The sequence below is a fragment of the Spea bombifrons genome, chromosome 4 (genome assembly GCF_027358695.1).
Source record: "Spea bombifrons isolate aSpeBom1 chromosome 4, aSpeBom1.2.pri, whole genome shotgun sequence".
Lineage (NCBI taxonomy): Eukaryota > Metazoa > Chordata > Amphibia > Anura > Pelobatidae > Spea > Spea bombifrons.
The window spans coordinates 56,722,105-56,738,289 of record NC_071090.1 but is presented as its reverse complement, the minus strand read 5'-3'; the positions used below and the strand labels follow the sequence as shown (position 1 = coordinate 56,738,289).

Below are 16,185 nucleotides of genomic sequence, written 5' to 3'. Positions count from 1 at the left end.
AAAAGCCCACTGTGTGTTGGATAATCATTGAATTACATATTTGGTCAGTGTTATAGATTTGCTTTCATTTTTTGGATTTTTTTTAAGGTTGCACTTCTTTGGGATAGGAAGGAATTGGAATATTCTTACCTTAACCTAGCCCATCCCAATACATTTGACATTGGCTTTGAATTGTCTGACTATTTCTATTATAACACTGAACATTTAAAGAGAGGTAATTATTTTGTCTGGATTTCCTGACCTATTTCAGGACGGATCAGATATTTTTTCTTAAAGAGAGCAAATTATGGGGCTATTTAATTAAGTGAGATTAGTTTTAAAATTATGCACTACAACAAAATATGTGGAGCATTAAGTTGCTAAGGACCAAAACCCCAATGTATTACCGTGTAACCGATTAGATTTCAATCTAATATCTGAAAAGCTCTTCTATTAATGTGGAATATTAGCCATTATTTAAGTTACCACAGTATGTTACATCTAATGTAGAGCATGAAAAATGTTTGGACCAAGATAAGGAATATACCAGTACACGTTGGAACTCAGTGTTAACTGTATCTTTGTTCCTAGGTTGACTTTATCCAAGGAAACAACAGAAAGACATGACTTGGAGGCCATTGATTCCTCGCACTGAATTTACTGATGTCTTCAGCACCCGTACTCTCTGTTGGATATGCTGATTGGATTAGATTGAATTTTATGCACAAATGACACTTTCCTTTGTGGTTGAGAAAGTCATGGCCCCTCTGCTAAGCACTGCTTTGTAGTCATATCCTGGGCACTGATGGTAGCATCTAAAACGTGCAGCTTCAAAGGGTATATTTTTTCGTATTATACATTAAATGCTTGGCATCTGAATTGCAACAATGTTTTTGGGAAGCTTGATAGAAAGAAAAAAATCTATTTCTTGCCCCTGCATTTTGGCTTCAGCCATCAAGTTGTGTTGGATTCTCAGTCTCATTCAAAGAACCAAGGGCCAGGAATACGCTCACTCCATCAGAGTAGAAGGCGACATTATTCTTGGAGGTCTCTTCCCAGTGCATGCAAGAGGAGAACGTGGGGTGCCATGTGGGGACCTTAAAAAAGAAAAAGGAATTCACAGACTAGAGGCCATGATGTATGCTGTAGATCAGATAAACAAAGATCCAGAACTTCTTCCAAATATTTCTTTAGGCGTGCGCATTCTTGACACTTGCTCAAGAGACACATATGCTTTGGAGCAATCCTTGACATTTGTGCAGGCCTTAATAGAAAAAGATGGTTCTGATGTGAGATGTGCTAATGGAGACCCACCTATATTTACCAAGCCGGATAAAATCACTGGTGTGATAGGATCTGCAGCAAGTTCTGTGTCCATCATGGTGGCTAACATATTACGACTTTTTAAGGTAAGAAAATTACATTAAGTATAACTTCCCTGTTTAAAACATTATTATGAAAGACTACCTCTTTTTGGTAAAATAATGATTGTTTAGCTACTGCTCCTAATGGTCATCTGAAAGCAGCATGTGTTATGGAAGTATCACAGAAAATGTAATGCTTGTTTCACTTTGTTGTTTTCACTTTGTTGTTTTAATTACTCATTTACTCTGTTAATGCTAGAATCATCTTTGTAACAAGTGATTATTAGTCTTTCTAGATAACATAACTAAAACAAGATACATGAGATACATCTATATGAGTCTCATATTCTCATACAGTGAAAGTATACTATAAACTAAATACATTCATCAGTAGATCATACCCGTCTGCCCAGAGCCCTATCTCTGTAAATGTAATGACATCGGGTGCTTATGTTTAACTGACAACAAGGTTTATTGTTGTTCCAGGGGGTGGGAAATAGAGAAAGAAGCCTCTTTGTGCTTGATTGCTTCTAATTTCTTGTTAGGTGAAGGTAGTTCCACGGCTCTTACATACTAGATCTATTTTTATTTTCCTATGTAGTGTTACACAGCTACGATCAACTAGAGTAATTAAGGATTTATCTGTGAATAAAACACCTCTGTGCGAATAATCTATTTAGTTACTGCAATGATATTAAATGGAATAAAAAAATATACAGATGTAATGAGATGCTTATGTATTTGTATGTATATAGATATATCTTTCAAGAACGCAGGCACTTATGGGCCTTTGTGATAAAACAACTTTTTTAATGAATGGTATACATCCAATAGGTCGACGTTTCAGTCCCACAATGGGACTTTTATTAAGATTTTGATACTTTTGGAGATACGTTGAAAAATACTCCAGATACAATTTCTTAAAGTTATCACAACATATATCAAATAAATAACAGTATAGTAAAACCTGCTCCTTACTTTCTAACCAAAAGTATTACAATTTAATTTGTGACAGATAATAGCATCCAAAGGAAATCTACAGAAGTCAAGATGACAGATGGCAAAACACGTTACCTTTATATGTGTATAAAGAAATGCTGTGCATATCCATTACTTAGCACAATGACAATTTCCACAATTTTCTACAAATTATCATAGCATATCCATGGATCTGCAAATTTCATACTTGGTCCAGACCAAACCATCTACCTAAAGTTTGTACAGCACTGTGGAATATGATGGTACTATATAAATCAATAAATAATAATAATAAAGATGATAGTGTGAAGTGCCATTGCACTATTAAACCAATAGATGGAGAAAAGATACCCCTTCAGAAAGGCGGCACTTTTAGAAGACACCGAGAGATGGCTTAAGAAATCATGATATGTTTGCACAGACAACCTGCACACCTGCCACCACAGAAGATACAAAGATTATTCTCCATTGATCAGTGTGCGTGCCAGTACAGCTAGCTGGGTAGGATAAGGGTTGCGTGATGCGTAATTACATTATACCGGTAGAACAAACCAAGAAACAGGCTATTATAAAGGGATTTCATCTAAAATAATAAACCATCATTTACCATCTGACGTCTCCAGGCTTCATAAGTATGTAACCATCAACGTTATTTTCTCCAAGCTTATTTACTCTGTAGGCTGCAAAAATTCCTTCCAGTGTGGAACATGTTAGCTTTTTTAAGGTTATGTCTATAGAACAGATTTTTTTTCTTTTTAGCCTACACCTACCCTCCATAGGTTTAAGCAGGAATCAAGAATATTTCTCTTACCGCTAGCATTCCTTTACCACAGTGAAAAACATCTCTTGTCCCAGAGTCCGCAATTTTATTTTTAGAATCTTATAAATATATGAATTGATTATTTCAGCACTGGAAACTAGTATGTGGTAGGATCATTTTTTATGATTAATTGAAGAACAGAATAGAAGATGTTGGGACTTGTTTATTGAACTGTAAATTTTCCACTTACAATTCCCATGGAGATTCTTTGGAACTTGACACCTTTTCAGTTATTTCATTTATTTTATGCATTTCTAATTAGCTAAATTTTCACTTGGAAGCACTCGGCAATCACATATGGGAACTATGGGAAGTACGGTATATTTGTGAGCTGGTAGCCATAGTCCGTAGGTTTGGAGTCTTAAATTGCTTAAATACAAAGTAAGGATTTTAAATCACATCCATTCCATTTGTCTTGAAAGCAATATGAAAAAATGTCGTTTCTGGTTCCTAGGCCTGTTTGCCAAGATGGATACTTTGAGAGTGTGCACATGCATGAAGTAACACACGCAAACGTGCTTCTACTAGTTGACTTGTGAGGCTGTAGAGTGGGGTGAGAACCAGATAGGTTCTTTGGGAAATGCTGAAAGATAAAAAGCACGTTACTGACCCTTTAATTGTACTCATTTTATTTTAAATAATGATACCAAATGGTACCAAATGACAACAGAAATGCGATACCCAAAAAAATCATTTTCCACATTTTACGGTTTTAACATTACTTCAATTATGTTTAAATCGGTTTCATTTTTGAGCTGTATCTTTTTATATGAAACTAACTTCACTTTCTTATTATGCCATATTTATAGTAGAATATAAGCTACTTTTCTAATGCACGCACACACAAAAAGAATATATTTTTTGCTACTCTGTGAAATAAAATCCTGGCGTTTCTGTACTTTTTCTGAATTAATGACAGTTTGAGGTGTAGTTGTGATATGTGGGCGTTAAAGCAGATGTGGGGATCAGGAAAACCGTTCACATTGGGAGCAATTTCCCCCAGTTATGGAGAATTTGTTGCAGGTCTGTGTATTATGCTAAGATTGCTCTGTTGAAACCTTCGCAGCCTTTCATCTACTCCTTTCAGAGCAGAAGCATCAGATACTGAGCTGCACAAGATTTGTGAGTTTTATACTGATGCTCGAGGGGCTATCTTGGGATTATTGTGTGCTGCAAGGAACCAAGAAAGAAAGGAAAAAGCCTACAAGTTTCAATAAGCTCTAGAGAAATTACTTAGCTTGTTCAGACATGCCGAGGTGCAGAAAAAAAATAGATTAAAAATGCTTCAGTTGTTTGGGCTGTCTTTTCTTCCTTTATTTTCTGTGCCTTAAATCATACTCCAGTTGCCCTGTTTCTTAGGAGCAACGTTATTGAGTGATGTGCTGATTTAATTTTAATTTTGTGTCCCTTTGATTTCAAGTTAGAAAGTTAAATAATGCATTACTAACAGAGTCTGTAATGACACATCGTATTAAGTTATCTCTGATGCCTGCTTGTGTAGCGCTCTCAGTTTAGTAACGAGGAGTTAAAGTAAGAGTTAATTAAGAAACTTAAACGGAAAACTGTACCTTGCTTTAGTTGAGATGCAAGAAACCAAGATGGGAATTAGGCTATGATTTGTCTCAAATACCAGCAATTTGTCTTCTGAAACCATGACAGCCAACGCCTGATTTCCATTATGCAATGCAACTGCAAATAGCGTTCCACTGCAGTCTTGATCAATATAGGGTCACATGGTGTCTCCTCTGGGAAAATCTCCTATTTACCCATGTAATTGATGTAGTATAGTTTCCTGCAAAAGAAGGAGACATCTCCTTTAGATCTAATTATGGACCATGCCTAAGTAACTTTTTTTTTCAAAGGAAAAATCTACTCTGTATGTAATATTTCATCGGAAAACTATATTTGAATAGTACGCTGTTTAATTGATATTTAAAATATTCCTATATCACTGTGCTATTATAATATGTTGATTTGAATCTAAATAAAAGACAATATTAATCCAGAATATACATATATGCCAGATAATCACACAAAAATTGCATTTATACTGTTTTATCAGTGTTTATCTGAATTTGATATACTATATTAACGTCACCCTGGTGTTAAGGTTCACACAGGGTCTGCCTAGGTGGATGTCCGTAGTGGCAGTGCATGGCTGGTCCTGTGGTGCTGTAGTAACAGCCCATACTATTAAGAGTCACCAAAATACATTGTGCTCCACCATTATCATCTGCCTGGTGTCTGCAGTACTGATGGGCTGTGCGTTCACCATTTGGCTAAGATCCTGCAACATGAAAGGTCATGCATGCTTTTACAGATGCTTTCTTTATTCTTCTGAGATGGAAGCTGACCCCTGTAAGGTGTGTTTGTGTTCAAGTATATGTGTTCGAGTGTATGTGTCTGATAAAGTGTGCTTGCGAGTGCGAGGGAGCACTTTTGCCAATGAATACATGTGTGTGTGTATGATGGAGGGCTTCCCTTCTGCTTCAGTTCAGTTACAAGTGTTGTAATAGGTAGGGTTAGTTTTTTAAATCAACATGAATATACACGTATAATAATTCTTCTGATTTCTACAGAGTATATCATAAATCAATGAGCTGTTTTGTACAATACCCTGTTTTTGCCACAAGAGGAATATTAAAGTGTCAGGGTAGGGATTGTAGCACCCAAGGGTTAAACTAGCATCTAACTAATAAAGTAAGTGCTCTGGTTTGTTAATGAGTAACTGTGGTTTCTAGTGTCTCAGTTCTAAGACTAGCCAGATTAATAGGGATCTTAAGTTGCTGACATTCTCCTCAATTAGTTCACATGAAGGGTCGCATTAGGTCGCAGTGAAACAGTTTGTAAGTCAGCCACAAATAGCATCTCATCTCTGATGTAAGGATTGGTTATTCCATTATGTTTATAGAGCGGCAAATGAAATTAATTATTTTAACACAAGACATAAGATAATTGGTGTCACTTCCTAAAAAGATAAGACGTTATACTCAGTAGGTTAAGCATATGGTAGTTACACAGACTGGGGTTATATAAAAAAGAGATTCTGGTACACAGGTTGAAAAGAGGTCTTATCTCCATGGCAACCAATGGCAACAGTCAGCAGGAACATTCCACTGCTTTCCATGGGGAAGAGACCACTTTTTAAACTTTACACAGGTTCATCAAAACTCCATGGTCCAGTTAATTCCATATGGTTTTCAGTCACAATTAATAGCTGTGTTCTATGTCGTACTTTCGCATCACAAAAATATACAAAGACTTAAAAGAAAAACTCAGGTTTACATTTGACACTAATTTAAAAGTAAAAAATGTGTAGATGGGAAAGTTTGAACTACATGATAGACTTTCCTTTTTGTAAGTTACTTATGATAACAATCCTCGAGAAATGATCTGCACAACAGAGCTAATGGCCAATTAAAATGGCTTACACTGTGTACATTTATGTAGAATGATAAAAAAGTATTGAACAGATAGTTATTGCTAAATATTTATATCTTTTAAAATACACTTCAAGTAAGCAAAGCATTAAAACAAGGAACTGTAAGAACAGCATCCTTATTGTGAGATGAGGGTGTTCTGAAGCTATTGTGCCTTAGCATAAAATACATATGTCATCTGAGCAGCTGAGTAGACCATTTTTTAAAAAAACAATATTTTGCATCCACATACAATATCTATAAAGACATAATTTAGCTTAATTAGTTACATCTCAAGTGCATACTCGTGAACCTGCAGGCTTTCACCCAGAGTCTCAGGGTGAAGAGCTGCTTCCCTAGGACTCCAGGTTAGACTCTTCAAACTCCAGGCAGGGGAGCAGTGTGTGGTTATGCCCCCTCCCTGTCCAGATCCTGCCCTTTCCTTCCCCCCTTGCCCACTTTCCACCCAAGTTTAACTGAGGTTAGCCATGCCCCTATGTGCATTTAGCCTTCACCTGATCCCTGTCATGCCCAGATTACACAGGGCGCTCAGGGCATGGTTGGGCAGTTCCCAGATAAGTTTCTGGGACAATACATGTTTTCCTGGGCTACCTTTGAGTATCCAGTCAAATATGGTTGTAATAATTTTCCTTATACAGACATGCACTTAGACAGGGGAGACACAGAGGGGGAGGGCATCTGCAGCTTCTTCTTATTAATGCAAGTGCTTTAATTTTTTGGGTTTGTGAGTACTTTAATATGCATTCTTCAAAAACAGAGTACTTGCACTCTTCTTCTGTGGGGCAATCAGGGACAGTAAATGGTCCCTTTATTCTACACCCATACACCTACACCATACCATGTTCTAGTCACTTGCCAGGTTTGGACAATCCAGAGCAAGCAGCCAAATTTGGGTTGATTCACTAAGCAGGTAGTCAGACAAGCCAAGGTTGGCACACAGAGCAGGTAGTCAGACAAGCCAGGTATGGTACACTGATCTGGATATCAAGGTACAAAATCACTAGGCAGGAGAGTAGACAGACAAGCCAGGAGTCAAAACAGAAGTTCATAAACCAAAACAGCAAACACAGAATAGAAGTACCACAGTAGGGTACCTCTGCAGAGCAGTTCTGGATTTTAAAATCTGGCGCCTAGTGTGCCAGGAGAGACAGGAACCAAGAAGCAGCCTAGAGAACTAGCCGGGTCAAACCAGGAAAGCGAAACAAGCCAAATCAGAACCCACAAGTAAAGTGAATAAGCCGAGTCGATACCAGATGTTCAGAAACAAGGAGCCAAATGAGCAGAACAGGAGCAAGGTCAACAAGCCGGGTCAAAAGCGAGGAAATCAGTCTCAGTAATCACGCATGAGCAAATAGCAGATACACCAACCAAGGGTGACCCAGAAGTGGAAGTCCCAGGCTTAAATAGGGAGAGATGGAACACGCAGTTTCAGGTTTTGAACACACAGTGGTGCTATGGTACTGATTTGCCGCGAGCCGACCGCGCGGTGAAGACGCTGAACGGGTAGCGGGTGCAGACTGTGTACTTGCTACCCGGGACGGTCTGGAGCCAGTCCGGAAAGCCGCCTGCGGCTGTACTGACAAAGTGGGATTTCGGACGAAAAAAACAGTGCTTTTGCTTTGTTGTTGTCTACTTTGTGTGTGTGTGTGGGGGGTTCTGGCTTCATTTTTGTGGCTTCATACACATAACAGAATTTGCCAAAATTCTGCAAATTTGCAATTTGTACATATTCAAATGCACAAGTATATTAGCTACTACTACCATAGTAGATCATATCATTCTTCCTATTAATGGGTAACTAACACTTACCTGGAACCCCCTCTCCTGAGCCAACAAAGACAGGCAATCGGAATGATGTAGGGTGGTTTTTGGTTGGGTGAAGGGAAAAGTAGGGAGGATATTTAGCCTCCCCCATGGAAAAAATCCTACAGATGTACATGCTCTGACCTCATCTACATAGACACAGAACCATACTTTTCATACAGAAAATCAAACCATGGACATGTAAACAAAGAGCTCACTAACTGTTGTTTATGTGAGTTTATGGTATATTGTAGATTCATTTGTTTGCTGCTTTAATGTCCATTTGTGTGGTGGATGGGTTACCACCATTGTCTTGCTACCATCTAAGCACTTTGAGCAGTTGCAGTTCTTGTCTATATTATTATATCATAAGTCTCAACTATGGCACATGCAATTTCTTTTTAGACCTGCTTTGTGTGTTTCTGAAATTACCTGCAAAAAAGTATCAATTTATTGCAGCTTATCTGTGCTGACTTCTAGCAATTGCACAACCTCTTTGTATTGTATTGACTCTAAATCATCAGGGGGGCTGTATTTTATTGCGTGTTAGCATTGGTATCCTTTGATATGGAATAGAAAACAGAGCCTTTGAAATAGTTGTTTTTGTCTGCACTACTAATACAATCAACCCACACATTGCTTCAGTGAAGCCTTAATCGCCCATCAGACCTACTTTTTAACGTATGTAAAAATCACACAACATACACTGCTTATATGAATACACTTAATCAATGTCTTCTCTCACTGTACAATTTTTCATCATTCAGACATTATGTCCTTTTCCTACTTTTCTCCCTAAAGTATTTCAGAAGTGGCATACGTGACAAATTTCTACATTTAAATGGACAACAATCCCTTTTCAGATTTGACAGGTGGAAATTATTGTGTATAATGTATTACAGCACTTGGATTTGAACCAATGCTGGAAAGAAAATCCCATCATCTTTAAAGCAATAGTGTATTTAATATTAACCAAAGGGAAACCACCAATTGAATTCAAATTTTGAGTGTGTTGATAATTTCAGACATAATATATTATATAAGTCATGCATTGTATATTGTGTTAAAATGATGGAAAAGAAAGATGGATTAAATAGAGGGCAGTGAATTTAACACAGAAAGGAGCATTCATTTTTCATATTCTGCATTAACAGCTGGTAGTTATCAAGGCTAAAATGATTTGTATGAGCAATTATCCTGTTATAATAGAGATGAACGCAGCTTGTACTCAATAACAATTACTGCTAGTTTTCTTGATAAAATCAACAGGTGAGGGTTATTTAAAATCTGTATATAATTTATTGTGTATTATTTGTCATGCTGAGTTATGATAGACATTGCATTTCTTCCTTTTAATCTGAATCTTTCTAACTTTTCCTGTCCTATGGGTTCTCACATAAACAAATGCAGAGTTTCCTTCAAAAGTTTGTCTTCTAAAAGGTTTGGATACTTTCCTTTTTTTACCCTAGGCAGAGTGGAATCAGTGACCTGTTTGTATGCCTGTTGTGTTGTTTTTTGCTTTGGTTTAATCTGTGGTCATAGGGGACCAGATGTCTATACCTGAGAACTTCCCAGGATAGTCTACCTGGAGCTTCTCCTCTTCTGGTTGAGAGGCTTCCTCCACAGTTTAATGGCAGAGGGTATGTGGAACCACGGCAGCTGAAGAAAGACCACTGATGAAACCCACAGAATTACCAATTATACAGATTTCCCAATTTTCATAGTACAGTACCTTGATTAAGGCTTATGTCGCTGGTTAGTACTTGTCCCTGGAATTGTCCATTGCAACCATCTTACACCTAGAGGTAAATAAATAATATTTCAAAGTAACTGTTATTTAATGGCCATAAAATATATATACCATAGTCGCTGCTACTGTAAAAGTCCTCATCATTTAGTTGACTATGGCTGTAAAAGTCCTCAGATGTTATTGAATATCACGAATATGATCAAGAATATGAGAAGAATGTGACACAAAACTACATTCCCTCAACATATTATATCCTGATGTTATTTATACAACTTTATGAAAAAATACCCCTAGATTTTGCTTAAAATCATTTTAGGCAGTCAGGGAAATTTGATTATGTATTTACAGACAGATGGACTAGATTTTGTTAGAAGTCTGATGAAGCAGGTCTTGTCATGTAAAAATATAAAAACATGTTGCACATTCTGAAGTTAAATAGCCATGCTACCTATAATTTGATAAAGAATGGCTATAGCCACATTGTAAAAAGTATGTGTCAATTCCATTTAAATACTTACTGGATGTAAAGTGTGAAGGTAGGCAATGGAAGAAATTGGGTTCTCAATGCTAGATTAGAGCATCAATTGTTATATTTATGCTGGTAACTGAATGGATAAGTCAAGTTGGATGTAAGGGAAAACTACATTTTCTGTTAAACATAAAGTAAAATAAATGTATGCGTCCTACAGAAGTATTTTGTGTTTAAGAGTCAAAAATGTAGGCTATGTGTACTATTTTACCGTAAAAATATTCATAGTATATTTTGTTCTAAAATCAAATTCCTAGTCCTTAACAATGTTTTCTGAATCTTTTATTTACTGCTATACACCGTTTTTGAATATATTGATATTGACAATAATAAGTAATTATATTTTAAAGTGCGCTAACTTTTTTGTTTTTAAGAGATCATGTGGGTGCTATGTTTTACTACTATATAAGCTTTATTTAAATAAGAAGAGACTTTTGCTGGTTTATAATTATAAACCCCTAGAGTTGCTCATGATATATGCCTTCTGATGGGAAACAAGATCATTGTCACTTCTTAATATATCCAACAGCTGGTAACCTCTCAATAACCCTTGTAGATTTTTGGCAAACTATGTAGCCCAAAGGTATATTTATAGGGGATTTTCTTCTGGGATGCTGTGGCACAGTAGTAATTTCACTTAGACGCAGAAGAAAGTCACAAGAAGCCAGGAGCCCAATAAAGGCACCCTTGTGGTCTGAGGGAGAAATTGAAAGAGATACATTTTGTCTGTCTGTCAATCTATCCACCATTTCTCTATGTTTACCTGTTTAATTAGCTTCACTGTGACCATTACTCTAACATCTAAATACAACAGAAACATACCATCTCTAATGCCCAGCAAAACAAGGGTAATAAAATGAATCCACGGAACAATCGAACAATCATTTAAAGTTATGCAAAGATATAAAGAGGGACAGAGCACTAATAAAGTGCATCAGTAAATCAAATATCACTATGGTTTATACAGCACCGTTAAATGGAGTTGTATGCGTTAATGAGGCCAGTGCCAATTTGTAAACACTTGATCGGTAAATGCAGTTGGTGAGCGCAGAAAGCAAACAGTGCTTTTCCGTGTGAGGGACTAGGGACACTTTGTTATGGAATCTGATTGCTGAAATGGGCTGACAGGAAGAGAGAGAAATGATGGGCTCAGGTGGCTGTGCGATTGTTAGCAATGGTTATCTAATCATCTAGATGGGTAAATATTCCTCGGCAAATGTGCAGATGTTTAAATATTTGACTCATTTTACAATACACTGCGAGTACATTGCAAATTGACAAATATTTTCACAATTATTTCCATCTGCATTTCTTCTACCTCTCATTATTATTAAAATTAAACATACATTTTGAAGCCTGAATAGACATATCTTCTAGTTATTATGGTGCAATCAGGTCAACCATTTCATGTAGACTATAACTATCATGATCTGATTTTTTTTTAATGTGAATTATCAATATTATCTACTAAATGTTGGCCATATATGAATGAGACAAAGATATGTATGTGTAACGAGAAATAATCTGTATCATCTCTCCTATCCTAAAGAAACCTTCCCTTGACCTTACATCTCCATCAAACTGCTGTCCAGTTTTCCCTCTCGCCTTTGGCATCCAAACTGCTGAAACAATTAACTTAAAATCAACTAAGTTTCGTTCCGCGAACTCTCTACTTGACCCTCTACAATCTGGTTTCTGTCCATTGCACTCACTAAAATTACTAATGACCTTCTCATCGCTAAAACAAAAGGCCACTTCTCACTACTTATACTATTGGAGCTTTCTGCAGCTTTTAACACAGTTGACTAACCCATCATTCCCATGGCATCCATGACACAGCTCTTTCCTGGTTCAAATCCTACCTCTCTGACCATACTTTTTAGTGACTCCTTTCATGGAACTTACTCCTCCTCACTACCGCTGTCTGTTGGTGTTCCTCAGGGCTCAGGTCTTGGACCTCTACTCTTCTCCATCTACACTTGTTCACTTGGACAACTCATATCTTCCTTTGATTTCCAAATCAATCCCTATGACACCCTAATCTATATCTCCTTTCCCGACCTTTTACCCTCTCTTTTAACCTGCCTCACCGACTGTCTTTCTGGAATGGCATCATGGCATCATGGATGGCACCGCATTACCTGATGTTTAACATCACAAAGACTGAACTTATGGTTATCCCACCATCCCTTTAGTCCACAACTCCTGATATCTCTGTTGACAACTCCCCCATCTAGCCAACTGACCAAATTTTCTGCCTTCATCCCCACATCTAGTCTCTCACCAAATCCTGCTGCCTTCACCAAAGAAAATTCTCCTGAATTCAGCCATTCCTCCCCCAAGAAGCAACCAAAGTACTAATCCATTCCTTTGTGATATCCCATTTACATTATTGCACCTCCCTACTAACTGCCCCCCCTCTCCCACCTTTCACCACTCCAATCCATCCTCAACATAGCAACTAGATTAATCTTTCTCTGTCACCGATCCTCATCTACTGCTCCACTGTACCAATCACTCCATTGGCTTACCATACTGTCCAGAATCAAATTCAAACTTCCAACCTTGACCTATAGAGCTTCTAACAACTCTGCACCCCCCTACACATCCCTACCCTCATATCCAAATACACCCTTAACTTCTTTGTCCACTACTGACCTGTGTATTTCTTCTAACATTACCTCCACTTTCCACTTCCACATTCAAGATTCACTGTGCTATACCCCATCTCTGAAATTCCCTTCCTAGTTCTGTCAGACTTTCTCCCTCGTTCAAAAGCTCTCTGAAAACCCACTTTTTCGAGAATCGTACAACCGTTCTTCCTAACTCTTAGGGAAAAGAAAAAATGTCGGTGCGCTAAGCTAGTCACAGGCTCAAATAATACAAATGTGTAATACGAGGCCTACCAAACAGGTGTAAGCATGCTGCAAGAAACAGTGTATTGGCTGTACAATGTATACAAAAAACAAAAACTGTCTGCGCTTCTTACCCTAATAAAGTTGGCAACAAATATATAAACATAATATAAATGAGAGGTTTTGGTTATATGAATTGGCCAAAGCATAATTAAGCTCACCCGCCACGTCAAGGCACACTCTCAATAGGGTGAGAACCTATTCTCACCTCCTACATAGTGGACACACAAAGCAGTTTATACTGCTACCAAAACCTTATTAATGTGTTGGGGGAGGTGCAATTAAACCTCCTCCCCATTAACCCCTGGACAGCAAGCTGCAACCAGACTGATGAGGAGCCAACAACCTCAAATATGTGCAAACAGGGAAAAGAAAAAATGTCGGTGCGCTAAGCTAGTCTCAGGCTCAAATAATACAAATGTATAATACGAGGCCTACCAAACAGGTGTAAGCATGCTGCAAGAAACAGTGTATTGGCTGTACAATGTATACAAGAAACAAAAACTGTCTGCGCTTCTTACCCTAATAAAGTTGGCAACAAATATGTAAACATAATATAAATGAGAGGTTTTGGTTATATGAATTGGCCTTCCTAACTCTTAGCCAGCATCCTAATCAAGCCATCTGAACAACCAACAACCTCTACAAATCATCCTGACTCAACCAACTCATTCCCATTGAAGCAGCCCTCTCCACCTTCCCTTTAACCACTGATTAGATTGTAAGCTTGCAAGAGCAGGGACCTCTTCTCCTTTTGTACCAATTTGTTATTGTTTGTAATTTTTAAATATTTTACTGACTCTGTTGTAACAGCGATATGGAATCTGCTGGTGCTATATAAATAAATATAATGTAAGTAATGGGATGGTCACAATGTGACCCACAAAGGAATACATTCTTAGAACAACATTAGCATTAATTTGTTTTGTTAGCATTCCTAACTCCAAAACCAGAGAGTACCCAGTGGATTATGGGTAGTAGTACATTATCAACTTTGCAAGACAGCATTATTTACCGATAGACGTACAAACTATCTTTTCATACACATGCAGCAATTTCACTGGCACAATATATCAATCAATTTTTGTTTTCTCTATAAAGTGAACCTGTCAGTTATAATTTCTGCTGTCTAGCAGAATGCATGTTTTAATGGGATCTGGTTGTAATGCAGAATAGAATTTGATGCCATATAGACTTCAACAATAGATTGAAAAACAGCATTTAATAGAGGGTGTACTGGTATTTTGTTCATTTTTTTTCCCAATAATATGCATCATCGTATCGGTCATAAGAATGAATATAAAGAATAACAAACCATTCTCATATAGTAGCCAAAAATCTTAGAACACAATAATTACAAGTAACACGACTACTAAGTTTCTACTACCCCAGTAGTAGAAAAAAACACTATTCAACTACTTAGGCCACAAGCATTTCATAACTAAATACCCAACCCCCTTACCAAGAACATATATAAACTCCACCTGACTTTCTGGACATAATGCTGCCGGTATTGCTTCTATCGTGTAGGTGTTCACCCCCCCCGGGGGGGGGTGGTTGGTCGAGTTTTTTGTTTTTTTAATTAATTATTTATCTTTAAGCTGTAAAAAAAAAAGTTAGAATTAGAGGAAAGTATGGGTCATGTAATTTTGGGTATGCAATAGGATATATCTGATAGAAATACTAAATCTGTTTCAGGCCTGGGGAGGAATACCTTTTGGTATCTGATGACATCAAAACAAACTGTTAACATAACATCTCAAAAGTTCTAACTTCAGAAAAAGTTGCATTGCAGCACAGAAGTTCACCAAAGAGTTGCACATATGGAGCATGTTATATTTGATCTGTTAGGTGGCTTTATTATCCTTTGGAATACAGAATTAATTATTCAATAGCATGTCACAGTTTGAAATCTTTAAATTGTCTAGACACACATTAAGATATAGATCATAACAGGCAAGTTCTCCTTTGTGGCTTTTTAGCAATATTGATTAGAAGGAATATCAAGGGGCTTAAAGGGCATTAATTATTAATGAGTTATAAAATTAAAACATTTTGGATGAAAAAGTGTTTATTGTATGAAAAAAGAACTGTATTAAATATTTCATATGAACAGTGATGCAATCTTAATCTATCTGCATTTAGCCATTACACAAAAACTCACTGACAAATGGAAAAAATGAATTGAAATATAATTAGAATTCTCTCTCTGCCTGCCTGCTACCTACTTATCACCCCCACTACACATTCTATATAAAGCTACATGTTTTATGTAAATAAGAGGAATGCATTTCAGACAATCCTAACCTACTCAATATTATCCTAGATTCATACTTCTGAGAAAATGCCCTTATTTTTATGTAGACATAGATAGGCTTCTATAGTATAATATGTATATGTGTGTGTGTGTTCTAAATGATTCCAGTATCTGTGATTAAATTTGTGTTTGACAATAAGTAGATGAAGTTATCATATAATTTGTGGGGTTAGAACACAAAACAGATGTTCAGACACAAATGGGAAATTATCATGATTAATTTGCAATAAATATTTGTCCTCAATGACTCATAATGTTAGTTATTTTCTACAGAATCATCCATCAGTAAC

At 37.0% G+C, this 16,185-nt stretch overlaps 1 protein-coding gene across 1 annotated transcript in view; it reads left to right on the top strand.

Moving 5' to 3' along the window:
• The window catches only part of GRM8 (glutamate metabotropic receptor 8), a 366,995-nt gene that overhangs the window by 10,065 nt on the left and 340,745 nt on the right, over positions 1-16,185 (top strand). Inside the window, exon 2 of the mRNA XM_053465208.1 lies at positions 571-1,388. Within this exon, the coding sequence (XP_053321183.1) occupies positions 867-1,388 (522 nt within the window). The 5' untranslated portion in view covers positions 571-866. The remainder of the gene's footprint in view (positions 1-570; positions 1,389-16,185) is intronic.